This window comes from Mus caroli, unplaced genomic scaffold (assembly GCF_978045245.1).
Source record: "Mus caroli unplaced genomic scaffold, Mus_caroli_1 scaffold_5, whole genome shotgun sequence".
Taxonomy (NCBI): Eukaryota; Metazoa; Chordata; class Mammalia; order Rodentia; family Muridae; genus Mus; species Mus caroli.
This window is the reverse complement of record NW_028227260.1, coordinates 10,837,769-10,851,296: the sequence shown is the minus strand read 5'-3', so window position 1 is coordinate 10,851,296 and position 13,528 is coordinate 10,837,769. Positions and strand designations below refer to the sequence as shown.

Sequence of the window (13,528 nt, the reverse complement as noted above, 5' to 3'; positions counted from 1 at the left end):
TCATACATATTTTCAAATTTATTGGGATAGAAGTTTTCAAAATATTCTCTAATGAATCCTCTGTGTACCTTCCATCTTTTGGTTAACTTGACTGACAGTTGTTAAGGCTAGTCTCAAACTCAAGGCATTGAATTAAACTTGAATTAAAGGTGTGTGCCATGACACCTGGCCTAAAAAATTCTGAATAAATAAATAAACAAGTTTTTGCCAGGCCATTAATCCGAGCACTTTGGAGGCAGTGGCAGGTGAATCTCTGATTTTGAGGCCAGCCAGGTATCCAGAGTGAGTTCCAGGATGGCTAGGACTAGACACAGAAGTCCTGTGTTGAAAAAAATTGTCTCATTGATTATTTGTATTTTTAGGAACCACCACGTCCACCCCAAAATAATTTTATAGTTGGGATGAAGATTGAAGCTGTCGATAGAAAAAATCCATTTATGATCTGTCCTGCCACAATTGGAGCTGTCTGTGGAGATCAACTTCACATCACATTTGATGGATGGAGTGGAGCATTTGATTATTGGTGTGATTATGACTCCCGAGACATCTTCCCAGTTGGATGGTGTCGCCTCACAGGAGATGTATTACAGCCACCAGGAAAAATTGGTAAGCTAATACCCAATTATATATGATTATGAAAATACTGTGTTTAATAGTGGTGGTATTAGAATTTGATGTCAAATTGGAATGGCAGATAGACTAGTAATACCATTCTTTAGTCTAGGTAGTAGAGAAAAAGGAAGATTTAAACTAGATTAAAATTTTTGAGAGCTCCTTGGGAATCTTTTTTTTTTTTTTCTTTTTCAAAAAAGTTATCTTTAGTCTTTTTTTTTTCCGCAGTCCAGTCATTATCCTCCTCCTGGTCTACCCTCCAACAGTTCCTCATCCCATTTCTCCCCACTCCTGTGTTCAAAGGGATGTCCCCATGTCTCCCACCCTACCCCACCCTACTTCCACAGGCCTCTCCATTCCCTGAGGCCTCAAGTCTTCTCTGACTGAGGCCAGACCAGGCAGTCCTCTGCTGTATATGTGTTGGGGGCCTCATACCGGCTACTGTATGCTGCCTGGTTGGTGGCTCAGTGTCTGCGAGATCTTGGGGGTTTGGGTTAGTTGAGACTGCTGGTCTACCTATTCACCAGGAATCTGGGGATATAGCTCAGTATAGAGTGAGTGCTTAGCATGTAGGGCTCTGGATTCTATTCTTAACACCAAAACCTTTAAAAACCATTTGCATATATCATTAGCCACATTTCTACCATAATTTTAAAGGTTGAAAATAATAAGTATTATAATATATTTTACATGGTCCTGTTTATATTTTAAAGGTAAACTGATACTTTGATGTTTTCAAGTAAAATCTATGAAATGAATCAAAGTTTTGACTCTATGGAAGCTGTCATAGATTTCTGTTCAGTTATTCTAGTGTTTATCATTTATAATGGTGTTTCTAAATTTAATACTATGGTTATGTATGTATGTTCTTTCAGAGAAATGTCTCCAAGTAATCACTGCTAAGATTAACTGGTCTTGAGTTTAATACAAGCTTATTGGTAGAATGAAATGTAAACATAATTAATATTTTTACCCCACTAAATGTTACCTGCATCATTAAGCAGAAGAATAAAATGAGTAGGTAAGGTATATAGAGGAAGTTGGGAATAGAAAAGGGCTTTTAGGTATATTACTCTTGTAATTGAATGCTTCTGTGATTTAACACATCCCATTAAAGTAGAGTAATACATACCAGTTCTTTACTGCTGTTTCTATCAAGTAGATATTGGGTAATTTTGATAAATGTTTCTGTGATATTCATATCTGTATATGATGCTAAGACATAATATCTGCCTTCAGGAAGATTATCTTGTAGTGAGGTAAAATAGACTGGGGAATAGTGCTGTAAAAAAGTAACAAAAGTAGAGATGTATGATAAATATAAAAGTAACTTAAATTCTGTTGAGAATGGAGATTGAAAATAATATGATTATTCCGAGAGAAAAGGAAATTTTCTGTGCATAATGGGTATAGGTAGAATAGACATATCACAAGATAGAAACTTTGAATTTACTCTGTAAATTGATTTTTTTTTTTTGCTTAAGATATGGTAAGATTGAGATGTGCGATTTTAGAATGTACCCTTCGGTACCATTTTTCTTCTATATTGAGGTACATCCCCAGCTCTGTGATACTGGTTCTGGTTCTGATTCTATTTCTGGTGGTGGTGATGTTTGATTGTTTTTTGTTTGTTTGTGGTGATAGTTCACACAGGGCGTCTTTCATATGACTTTCATTCATAATCCCTTAAGGTTTTTTTTTCTTTTATGTAACAAGAATATACTTGTATTTTACTTTGTGTGTTAGTAACTTTCAGTTTGAAAGATGTTATCCTGAATATTCTAATATTTTGCATATTTTTCATACTATCTCATGACTGTAGATGATCCCTAACTTAGGATAACTAAATTTACAAGTTTCATCAGTACAATTCAGTAAAAGCATAAGCATGTAAGAGAAACCATACATTGAATTATAAAGTTTAATAACTTCCTAATCTAGTATGTGTGATAAAATATTTTTAGGCATGAACAATGGAGAACAGGGGAAAAACAACTGTTTTTCCAGTTGGAACTATTGTTTCTTCTTCTGGATACTGTATGTTTTCATAACGGATCATGTTTGCAAAATGTCCATCTTTGTCTCTTATATCCAAATACCTTCTGAGTTTTACATTGAATGCAGATTTCAATAAGATTTTATTTTAGTTTTTATTAAATTAATTTATTTATTACACTTCATATTCCATTCCTGTTGCCCCATTCACCCTTCGACTGCTCAACATCCCACACCTCCCCATCTACCCCGTCTCCATGTGGATGCCCCAACCCCCACCTCACCTGACCTCTAAACTCCCTGGGGCCTCCAGTCTCTTGAGGGTTAGGTGTATCATCTCTGAATGAACACAGACCCGGTGGATCCTCTAAGATGGATCAGGATATGGAGTCTTCAAGGGAGCAGACCAAATAGGGATCTGACTCAGCAGCAAGGACTGGGCAGAAGGGGTGGAAGGGATGGTAGAGAGGAAGGGGAGTGGTATTGGGGAAGGGCTGGGATTTGATGGGTGATGGGTCCAGAATACACCAGGCTCCCAGGAGCAGCTTAGCACCTCAGGCAGGGGTGGGGTGTGCACGTGGGTGTGCATGGTGTAGGGTTTCTTACCAACTGCTCTGAGTGCGGTAGGTCCTCTAGGATGGATCAGGATATGGAGTCTTAATGGGAGCATACCAACTAGCATAAGATTTTATTTAAAAATAAGATATTAAAGGATTTTTAAAATTAGAATTAAAAAAATTAAGTTAGGATTTTAAGTTAAATGATTTTATGTAGCTATAAGCTAATATAAATGATATAAGCATGTTTTAAGATAAACTAGCCTTAAATTTAAGTTGTGATGTTCAGTAGATTAAGTATATCAAATATATTTTTGATTTTATCAAAGTGCAATCCCATCATGACCTGAACAACAAATATATTCATGTCTCAAATATTTCCCTACAGATTGCAATTTAATTTTAATGCATTCAATCATAGAGGTACATAATTTACTTAACCGGATTTCTGTCTTGTTAGATACTGAAGTAATTTTTACATTCATGTTTCGAGACTGGACGTTATATGTACACATATTTCCATACTTCTGCATTTGGTAAAGTAATTATGCTGAAGTAGAGAATGTTTCTTTTAAGCTGGCAAATGGTCTTTTCAGGAAGTCAGACTTACCTATCTTTAGAAATAGGTCAAATTAGTTTTCTCTCTGCTGCTCAATCTTTGAAAAGATTTTGAAATTTCTTTATTATTACATTTTGATTAATAATTTGCTAAAGAGTAAAAAACCTCTTGTTTCCATGTTTTGAGCCTTAATATTTCTTCTCTTTTACTAATTTGTTTCATTTATTGGATAGTTCAAACCCTTGTCCCCCAATATAAATATTTTCCCTAGTCATTTGATTTTCAATATTATAGTCTTCTTTTCAACAGAAGTCCTATTGACTTAAATGTTACATAATTTAAGGACCTTATTGTTAACTGATTTCAAAAGACATAAGGGATAGTAAGCTAATCATATTTCATTAATTAAAAATTTATATATTTTTTGTATTTCTTAAGTATAATAAAAATGTTTTTCAATTTATCAACAATTGCTTTTCCATAGCATTTAAAGCTTTGGAAAATGATAATTAAAAACAATATAGCTGTTGTTTTAGAGAAGTACAGTGAGATATGAATGCTACTTGATTTGGAGAATAGTAATAATTCTTCCCTTTTTGTTTGTAAAACTGAACACTTCTATGATTAGAAATAATGAAGTTTTAATTTGGCTTAGCAAGGATAGAGAGTTTTGTGCCTATTTCTTATTTCCTGTCTTTTATATGACACTGTGTTCTTTCAAAGTCTTTGTTGATGTCATTATCAAATTTCCTTACAATACAGCCAATATAGGGTATCTTGTGAATAAAGAGGAGAGTTCCATATATGTTTCTGTGTCCTTAGCAAATTGTAGGAGACAATCAACTAAGTGAAAACAGGGCTTATTGCAGTTTAACAGTTTATTTGATCTTGCGGTTTTCTTTTTCAGCTTGTTTCTCACATTTTTATATCTTCTTCATAAATCTCAGTATTCTTTAGATTATTTCTGTAATGGTAGAATTTTAGCAATTCCTTATAAACTACTGTTTATTTTTCACATATTACCCTTCTCATTTTTCAAGAATGTTATATGAGTTCATTACCAGTCCTTATAATTTAACATAGGAAGGAACAAATACAGAAAATTCAGTGATTTAAGATCAAAACTGAAATGATGCATATTTTTCCCAAATGGGGACATGCATTTGTAATTTGAGACATTAAGAAAAATAAGATTCTAAAAAAAGAAAAGAAAAGAAAAAGAAGATTCTGTTAAAAATTTGGCCAAGGGTCTGGAGAAATTGCTCAGTGGTCAAAGCACAGTCTCCTCTTCCGGAGATAGCTGGGTTTTATTCCTAGCACCTACATGTCAGCTCACAACCATCTGAAACTCCTGTCCTAGGGGATCTGACATATGCACAGACATACATACAGGGACAATATACAATACAATACAAAATAATTAAAAGGATTTTTTTGCTTCATTATTTTTTCCTAAGATTATGAGAGTATTTTAAGAAATAGTTATATTGTGAACCTTTCTACTTTGCTTTAACAGTCCTTAATAACTTTAATCCTAAACTATATAAATAAAATTTGAACTTAAATAATTCCTAAACCAATAATTTCTTTGTTTTACTATATACTAGTATGTTGTTGATTGTAATAATAGTCTTCAGTTGTGCCAAGTTATTGTCTTGCAATATGATTCTTTAATTAAGTGTAACATTATAAACTATCTCAGAGAGCAGGAAGTAAACTTCCACATGATTTGGGTCTAATGTTGCAGGCTCTCTAGGGTATGGTAAAATTCCTTCTATCCAAAAGGAAAAGTGAAGGATGGAGCAAACCTAGACTCGGCAGGATGGAGCTGTGAATTGCTTTTTCATATGCACTGTTCCTAAGGGTAAAGTAAAAGAATGATGAAAATGAAAACCATAATTATCTTTCAATTAATTGCTATTTCATTGAAAGCTTATATTCTTTGATGCAGGAATGTATAAATTCTATTTTCTCTTAATTAAAAATCTTAGAGAATAGACTTTGATATCCATATTTGATCTCCTAAAAATGTATAGCTGATTCTTTTATGTAGTCTTTTCTTATTTTGGAAAGGTAGCATTTAGGATTTTTCTCCTTAAGTGTTCAACGTTTTTCTCTCAAGAAGTATTTCACATCTTTAATTTCCAAATAAGAATCAGCTTTATTCTTTGCTCTTTTTTTATTACCCCCCTCAGCAAAAATCCTAGAAATTGTTGCTATTTTCTTTGTTCAAAGGACAGTGTATGTTCTACAACTTATGCTTTACTTCTTTAAATGTCAAAATTAAGATTTGTATATACTTCATCCATTCATTCATTCCCTTTACATCCTGATATCAGTCCCTCTTCTCCCAGTGCACAGTGCCCCCGCAGCTCCTCCCCTATCCCCACTTCACCTTCTCATCTGAGAAGGAGGCCACCCCTGGGTATCACCTCACACTAGCACATCAAGTCACTACAGGACTAGGTGCATCCTCTCCCACTGAGGCCAGACAAGGGATCCCAGTTAGGGGAACAGGATCTACAAACAGGCAACAACAGTCAGGGACGGCACTAGAACCAGTTGCTGGAGGACCTGCATGAATCTCAAGCTATACATCTACATATGTGTCGGGAGTCTAGGTCCAGACTATGCTCAAGATTATACCTTTTAAAGCATGACTTTACCATTGATTGCATACACATTTGCTGAAAGGACCCTGATATAGCTGTCTCTTGTGAGGCTATGCAAACACAGAAGTGGATGCTCATAGTCAGCTATTGGATGGATCACAGGGTCCCCAATGGAGGAGCTAGAGAAAGTTCTCAAGGAGCTGAAGGGGTCTGCAACTGTATAGGTGGAACAACAATATGAACTAACCCACAGAGCTTGTGTCTGTAGCTGCATATGTATCAGAAGATGGCCTAGTCATCAGTGGAAAGAGAGGCCCATTGGTCTTGCAAACTTTATATGCCTCAGTACAGGGCAACGCCAGGGCCAAGAAGTGGGAGTGGGTGGGTAGGGGAGTGGGGGGGAGGGTATGGGGGACTTTTGGGATAGCATTGGAAATGTAAATGAAGAAAATACCTAATAAAAAAATAAGTAATTTTTGCACCCATTGTGAGGTCTCTTGTGTACTGTGTAAAGGTTGACTTTGTATTATTCAAATATTATAAACATTCTTTTCCATTAAAACAAAGCATGACTTTACCAACTTCATTACTGTAGGACTATGTGTGTTAAAAACCTGCAATAAGTAGGTTTTTTTTTTTAAGGTAGTCCAGAAAATGGCAGAGGTGTATATAATGAAGGCAATAAAAAGTTCAAGACAGATATGATCATAATACAGTTTATGCACATTTAAAATTCTCAGGAAAAATGTTTAAACAAAATTTAAGTGTGTCAGTCTTGTTGGACATCTAAACATCCAAATTTGTAATTCAGAATAGGTTAATATTACTTTGTACATTAAACATTCTTTTTGTTAGGTATAAATGAAATTGCTAGAGATACCATCAATCTAAATGGTTAACTGAAAAGGCATGAAATTTGAAGCATGATATTTTTTTTGTTTCATATGAATAACTTGGATCAAGTGTTCTGATTGTGTGAACAAGAAAGCTATTATGAGGCAAAGAAATAGATTGTAATTAAAAGTCTCTTCTCTGATTTAAATATTCCAGTTAAATATTAAAGTAATTACAAGCGTGTCTCTACTTTTAAATCTTACTTGGGTTCTGTGTTCTGATATATTGAAGTTCTCATAAAGGCTATTAAAAATGTCTTGGTTAAAAGAATATGTGGTTAAACAGGGGTAACTTTCTTGGTAGACACAATAGATTGGTAGTTAGATTTTGTGTATTTTCATTTCCTTCCAAATTCTCTGATCCAGGGTAACCTTTGATCCTTCTCTGAATGCAAGAATTAAGGGAGTTTGAGCAGGTGACTGATAATCCCTGTCTCAACAGCTCACAGACAATATACAAATTACATTACCAACTCCCTTTATCTATTCCTTTCACTCCCCCTTCCTTAAATCTACAATGCTCCACCCCCATTTGCTAGAAATTCAGGCTTGCTCAGACAACTTAGACTTTGTTGGTAAGTCCCTTTCTCCAGAAATTCAGTTTTAATCCTGCTAAGGAGTATGGCTATGAAGTGGGACCTAAGTCACCCTAATGGGAAATAGAGCAGCAGCTTGCATTTCAGGGGTATTCATAAAGGTAGGAATTATCTTTATATTGTAACTAATGTCTGGTGAAATAAATTTATTGTCTACCTTGTTAGTTTTTATTCAAGATAACCCTAAGATTACAGTTACTCCAGACAGTCCTGCCTTAAATATTACTTATTGAAACTTTTATCACTATTATTTGATTAGTAACTTTGAAAAGTTGTTTTTAAAAGATATAGGGAAATATCAGTCTTTGCTTATTTCAACCATAAAAATCTTTGTATTTATAAAACAAACAGCAATCTGATTATTAAAAATACGGCATATAATTATTTTGCATTTAATATACTTTTAGTATTAGAAAATATGTTGCTAGTTCCTAGATGGGCATCTACATAGATCATCAAAATGACAGAGGAGCTAAGGTCCAGACTTGTTACTATTATTATAGTAGTAGAGTATAGGTGATAGACAAGTGGGAAGTGAGTATAAGTCTTCTGATTAGAATTGGGAAATTGATGCAAGATCCACCAAGTTTTAAATTAAAAACTTGGACAATTACCACTACATTTTAGAAACTAATTTTCTATTGTAGCTTAGTTCTTTTTCCTTGTAAAATCAGTTTGTAAATAAATAATAAATAGTTGAAAATGAGAAAGGAAGGAGAGAAATTTTTTTCTTGTTGAGGACTCTGTAGAAAAGTAGAAGGCAAAGTGGAAAACTAGTATCCAGAAGTCTTTAGATGATGATAAAGAATATGTGATAATCTGTGGAATTGTGTTGTATATGTGTAAATGGATGGCTAAAACATACAGACCGAGGGTATTCTTGTGACTAGAGGTAGGTAGTATTGTGTATTTCCAGAAATTAACTACCTGGACAACAGAGAGACCTTTTCATTATGGCATGCCAACAGGTTTTCTGAAGGACTTCTACCTGTGATACATAAAATAATATACCTTTAAATTCTGAGATTGCTTGAGACTGAGTTGAAGTTTTGAGGATTCTAACATTCATTGCTGACAGTGAGACTATATATCTATTAGTTTTAGTTAATTCATCCCTCAGTCTCAAGGACTAGTTCTCTGGCCTCTAGAGATAGCAAATCCAAGAATGATGAAGTTCTATATATAGTGGTAGAGTATTTGTGTATAATCTATGCATACCATCCTTTGTATTTTAAATCATCACTAAACTACTTAGTCCTAGTCCAAATGTGCTACAGAAATAGTTGTATTGTGTCATTTAAGAAATAATTACAAAGGTCTGTATATGTTCACTGGTGGTACAGATTTTTTTCCTTAGTTTATTGGTGGTCAGATCTACAGATATAGGGCAGGCTGTATGACAACTCCAAAAGTTACATTCCTTCCTATGTAAGTGAAATATTATGCTTATATCAAATAGGTTTTTTTCTCTAAAATAGTTATTCTTGCTGTTATTTACAGAAGTGTTTAGATTGTTTATCTATTTTGACTCTCAGGAGACAATTATTCTAGGTTCCTGTCTGCAACCATAAAAGTATCATTAATACTGTCGGGTTGGTTCTCTACCTTTGGGATGTTATTTGGTCTTTTTCCCTTTCTGCTTTTAATATTTTCTTTCTTTCTTTCTTTCTTTCTTTCTTTCTTTCTTTCTTTCTTTCTTTCTTTCTTTCTTTCTACCTTTGGGATGTTATTTGGTCTTTTTCCCTTTCTGCTTTTAATATTTTCTTTCTTTCTTTCTTTCTTTCTTTCTTTCTTTCTTTCTTTCTTTCTTTCTTTCTTTCTTTCTTTCGTCTTTTTCCCTTTCTGCTTTTAATATTTTCTTTCTTTCTTTCTTTCTTTCTTTCTTTCTTTCTTTCTTTCTTCTTCCTTTCTTCCTTCCTTCCTTCCTTCCTTCCTTCCTTCCTTCCTTCCTTCCTTCCTCTCTCTCTCTCTCTCTCTCTCTCTCTCTCTCTCTTTCTTTCTTTTTTTTTTGCAGATTTTGTGTTTAGAATATAATGTGGTGGGAGGATTTTGTTTTCTTGTCCAATCCAATTGGTATTTTGTAAGCCTTTTGTGTGTTTATAGTCAAGTTTATTTAGGTTGGGGAATTTTTCTTCTAAATATTTTTTAAAACTATTTTCTGGTTCTTGGGGCTGGGACTCTTAACCTTTCTATTCCTATTATTCTTAGGTTAAGAATTTTCAGAGTGTCCCAGATTTCCTGGATGTTTTATATGAAGAATCCCTTTTTTTAGATTTAACACTTTCTTTGCTGATATTTTATTATATATGCTTTAGAATATTTTAATTAATAATTGGAATATTAGTTCCCTATACTCATAGAGACCAACTAGAGACGGAATATTAGTTCCCTATACTCATAGAGACCAACTAGAGACATCTTACAGAACATGCATTGCATTTTGTTTTCATGTTTATAGAATTGTATTGATTTTTTTATTTACTTAGATATTCTTATCCTTTTATTGCAGTAATTACTAGGAAATTGCCAGAAAGTAATCTTTCAAATATTTGGTACATATTTTTTCCCCTTGAAAGTATATAAAGGTTGAATTTTTCACTTCAAGGTTGAAGCCTATAAAATTGAAAACTTAGTTATTTTTATTCAAAAATAACTGAGGTCAACCAAGATAAATGTTTTTATCAACAAAATCCAGGGAGGAAAATTAAATCACTACATTGGCTTACTGAGAAAAAAAATGATGCTTGTTTTTACCACTACTTTAAATTGTAGTCCTTTGAGGTTTACTTGTAAGCCTTCTTAAAAGTGAACATAAAATGTATTTACCCTCATTACTTGATTCTGTATTTTCAAATCCTTTGGAGTTTGTTGCTTTATATTGCAATATTACCATTTTCATCTCTTATTTTACTGATTTGTTTATTTGTTTTGGTTAGTGTAACTAAAGGTTTATCAGTTTTTATATTTCAATAAAGTAAATATTTAATTTTTTTTTTTTTGCTTTTTGCTTCAGTAATTTTAGGGTTAGTCATTTTCCCTTCTGCAAATATTTAGTTGGCTTGTTTTTATTCTTCTAAGACCTTCAGAAACATCATTAGATTATTTGATATCTAATTTTAATATAGATACCCTTATCTATAAAATTCTATCATGTATCAAAAATGTGTGTAATATCAGCAATAAAATTTTTTATTTAGAATTGGTAATTTATGCTATATAAAATGTTTTTCTATTAAAGAAATTATTGATGCATGTTTACTGCAATATCTGTTTTTAAACTGTTAATATATAGACATAATCTGGCAAGTTAACTTCACATAAAATATTAGTAGTGTAGTATCTAAATTAATTGGAAACTTACGTATTACATGAGAATGACTGTGGTCTTTTTATGATAGAAATATATTAGTGTATAACTTATAAGAATCTTTAATATTAGGCATTAATATAGAAATATAATTTGTTCTAACTTTTAAGTGCCCATAATTTTTATTCCTCTCTTTGTTTCTCAAAATAGTTGAAAAAAGACCAAGGCGCAAAAGAAGGACCAGACTATGGAGACTTAGAACTGCTCTTTTGGGAAATGAAGAAGAGGCCCCAGGTGATTGTCTCACAATATGATTTTTGTACATTGAATAATAGTTTGGTGCTTTCAAAAGGAAAGACTTTGGTGTTTTAAGAAAACAAATACAAAAGGTAGACCAATGTTAAATTGCTAGAGATTTTCACTGTGAGGAGTAAATTATGCTTGTTACTTAATGAAAGCCTACTTTTGAGAAAATTAGACTATTTCCTGATGATATGAAATTCTGATGTACCTATAACTTCAATTTAAGTAGTACCTTTGTTTAAAATATTTGTTTTCTTTTTAAATTGCTGTTCTTTTTATTTTAATTTTACTTTTAAAAATTTTATATAATCTTTTTTTAACACTCCAGATTTTATCTGCTTCCCAGTCCTCCCTCTGAATGTTCCACATCCAATATCTCCTTCCCTACTTGTCTCCATGAGGATATCCCCACTCCCCAACTCTCACCCTACCAAACCTCTCCATTCCCTGTGGCCTCTGGTTTCTTGAGGGTTAGGTGCTTCTTCTCTGACTGACTCAGACCTGACAGTCCTCTGCTGTATATGTGTTGGAGGCCTCATATCAGCTGGTGTATGCTGCCTGGTTGGTAGTCCAGTGTCTGAGAGATCTCATGGGTCCAAGTTAATTGAGACTACTGGTCCTCCTACAGGGTAGCCCTCCTCCTCAGCTTCTTCCGGGCTTTTCCCTAATTCAACCACAGAACATCAGCTTCTGTCCATTGGTTGGATGTAAATATCTGCATCTGACTCTTTCAGCTGCTTGTTGGGTCTTTCAGAGAGCAGTCATGATAGATCCCTTTTTGTGAGCACCCCTTAGCCTTAGTAATAGTGTCAGGCCTTGAAGCCTCCTCCTGAGTTATATCCCACTTTGGGCCTGTCACTAGTGAGGACCTCCTTTTCCTCAGGCTCTTCTCCATTTTTCTCCCTGCAGTTCTTTCAGAGAGGAACAATTATGGGTCAGAGTTTTTGACTGTGGTATGGCAACCCCATCTCTCACTTGATGCCCTGTGTATCTGCTGGAGGTGGGTTCTATAAGTTCCCTCTCTACCTTGTCGGGCAATTACAAAAGGATGGACCATCCAGAGACTATCCCAGCCAGGGATCCATCCCATAATCAGCCACCAAACTCAGACACTCTTGCATATGCCAGCAAGATTTCTTGTGTGAGGCTATGGCAGTGCCTGGCAAAAACAGAAGTGGATGCTCACAGTCATCTATTGGATGGAACACAGGGCCCCCAGTGGAGGAGCTAGAGAAAGTACCCAAGGAGCTGAAGGGGTCTGCAACCCTATAGGTGGAACAACAATATGAACTAATCAGTACCCCCAGAGTTCGTGTCTCTAGCAGCATATGTAGCAGAAGATGGTCTAGTCGGCCATCATTGAGAAGAGAGGCCCCTTGGTCTTGCAAGCATTATATGGCCCAGTGCAGGGGAACGCTAGGGCCAAGAAGTGGGAGTGGGTGGGTAGCAGAGCAGGGTGCAGGGAGGGTACAGGGAACTTTCGGGATAGCATTTGAAATGTAAATAAAGAAAATATCTAATAAAAAATAAAGTCCCTCCCTTTGGGTCCTGAGAGTCTCTCACTTCTCAGGTCTCTGGTAGATTCTGGAGGGTCCCATCACCTCTTACCTCCCGAGGTTCCCTGTTTCCATTCTTTCTGTTGGCCCTTCATGCTTCAGTCCTTTTCCCTCACCTAATACCTGATCATGTTCCCCTCTTCTCCTCCATGTCCCCTTTCCTACCCAGGTACCTCCCTCTCTTCCACTTCCTGTGATTGTTTTCTTTTCCCTCCCAAGTGGAATTGAGGCAGTTTCACTTAGACTGTTTGGCTGGTTAACCTTTTTGAATTCTGTGGACTCTATCTTGGATATTCTGTAGTTTTTTTTTTCTTTTGGCTAATATCCACTTATTAGAAGTCCATATCATGCATGTCCTTTGTGTCTGAGTTACCTCACCCAGGATATTTTCTTTCTTTCTTTCTTTTCTTTTTCTTTTTCTTTTTTTGTTTGTTTTTTGTTTTTTGAGACAAGTTTTCTCTGTATATCCCTGGCTGTCCTGGAACTCACTTTGTAGGCCAGGCTGGCCTTGAACTCAGAAATCTGCCTGTCTCTGCCT

General features: G+C 34.8%; 1 protein-coding gene across 3 annotated transcripts in view; it reads left to right on the top strand.

The window, feature by feature from the left end:
• Positions 1–13,528, top strand: part of LOC110286769 (Scm polycomb group protein like 2) — a 126,435-nt gene that overhangs the window by 52,816 nt on the left and 60,091 nt on the right. For all 3 annotated transcript variants that reach the window (XM_085837928.1, XM_085837927.1, XM_085837926.1), the window contains exons 8-9: positions 363–606; positions 11,342–11,425. In XM_085837928.1, the coding sequence (XP_085694054.1) occupies positions 363–606; positions 11,342–11,425 (328 nt within the window). The remainder of the gene's footprint in view (positions 1–362; positions 607–11,341; positions 11,426–13,528) is intronic.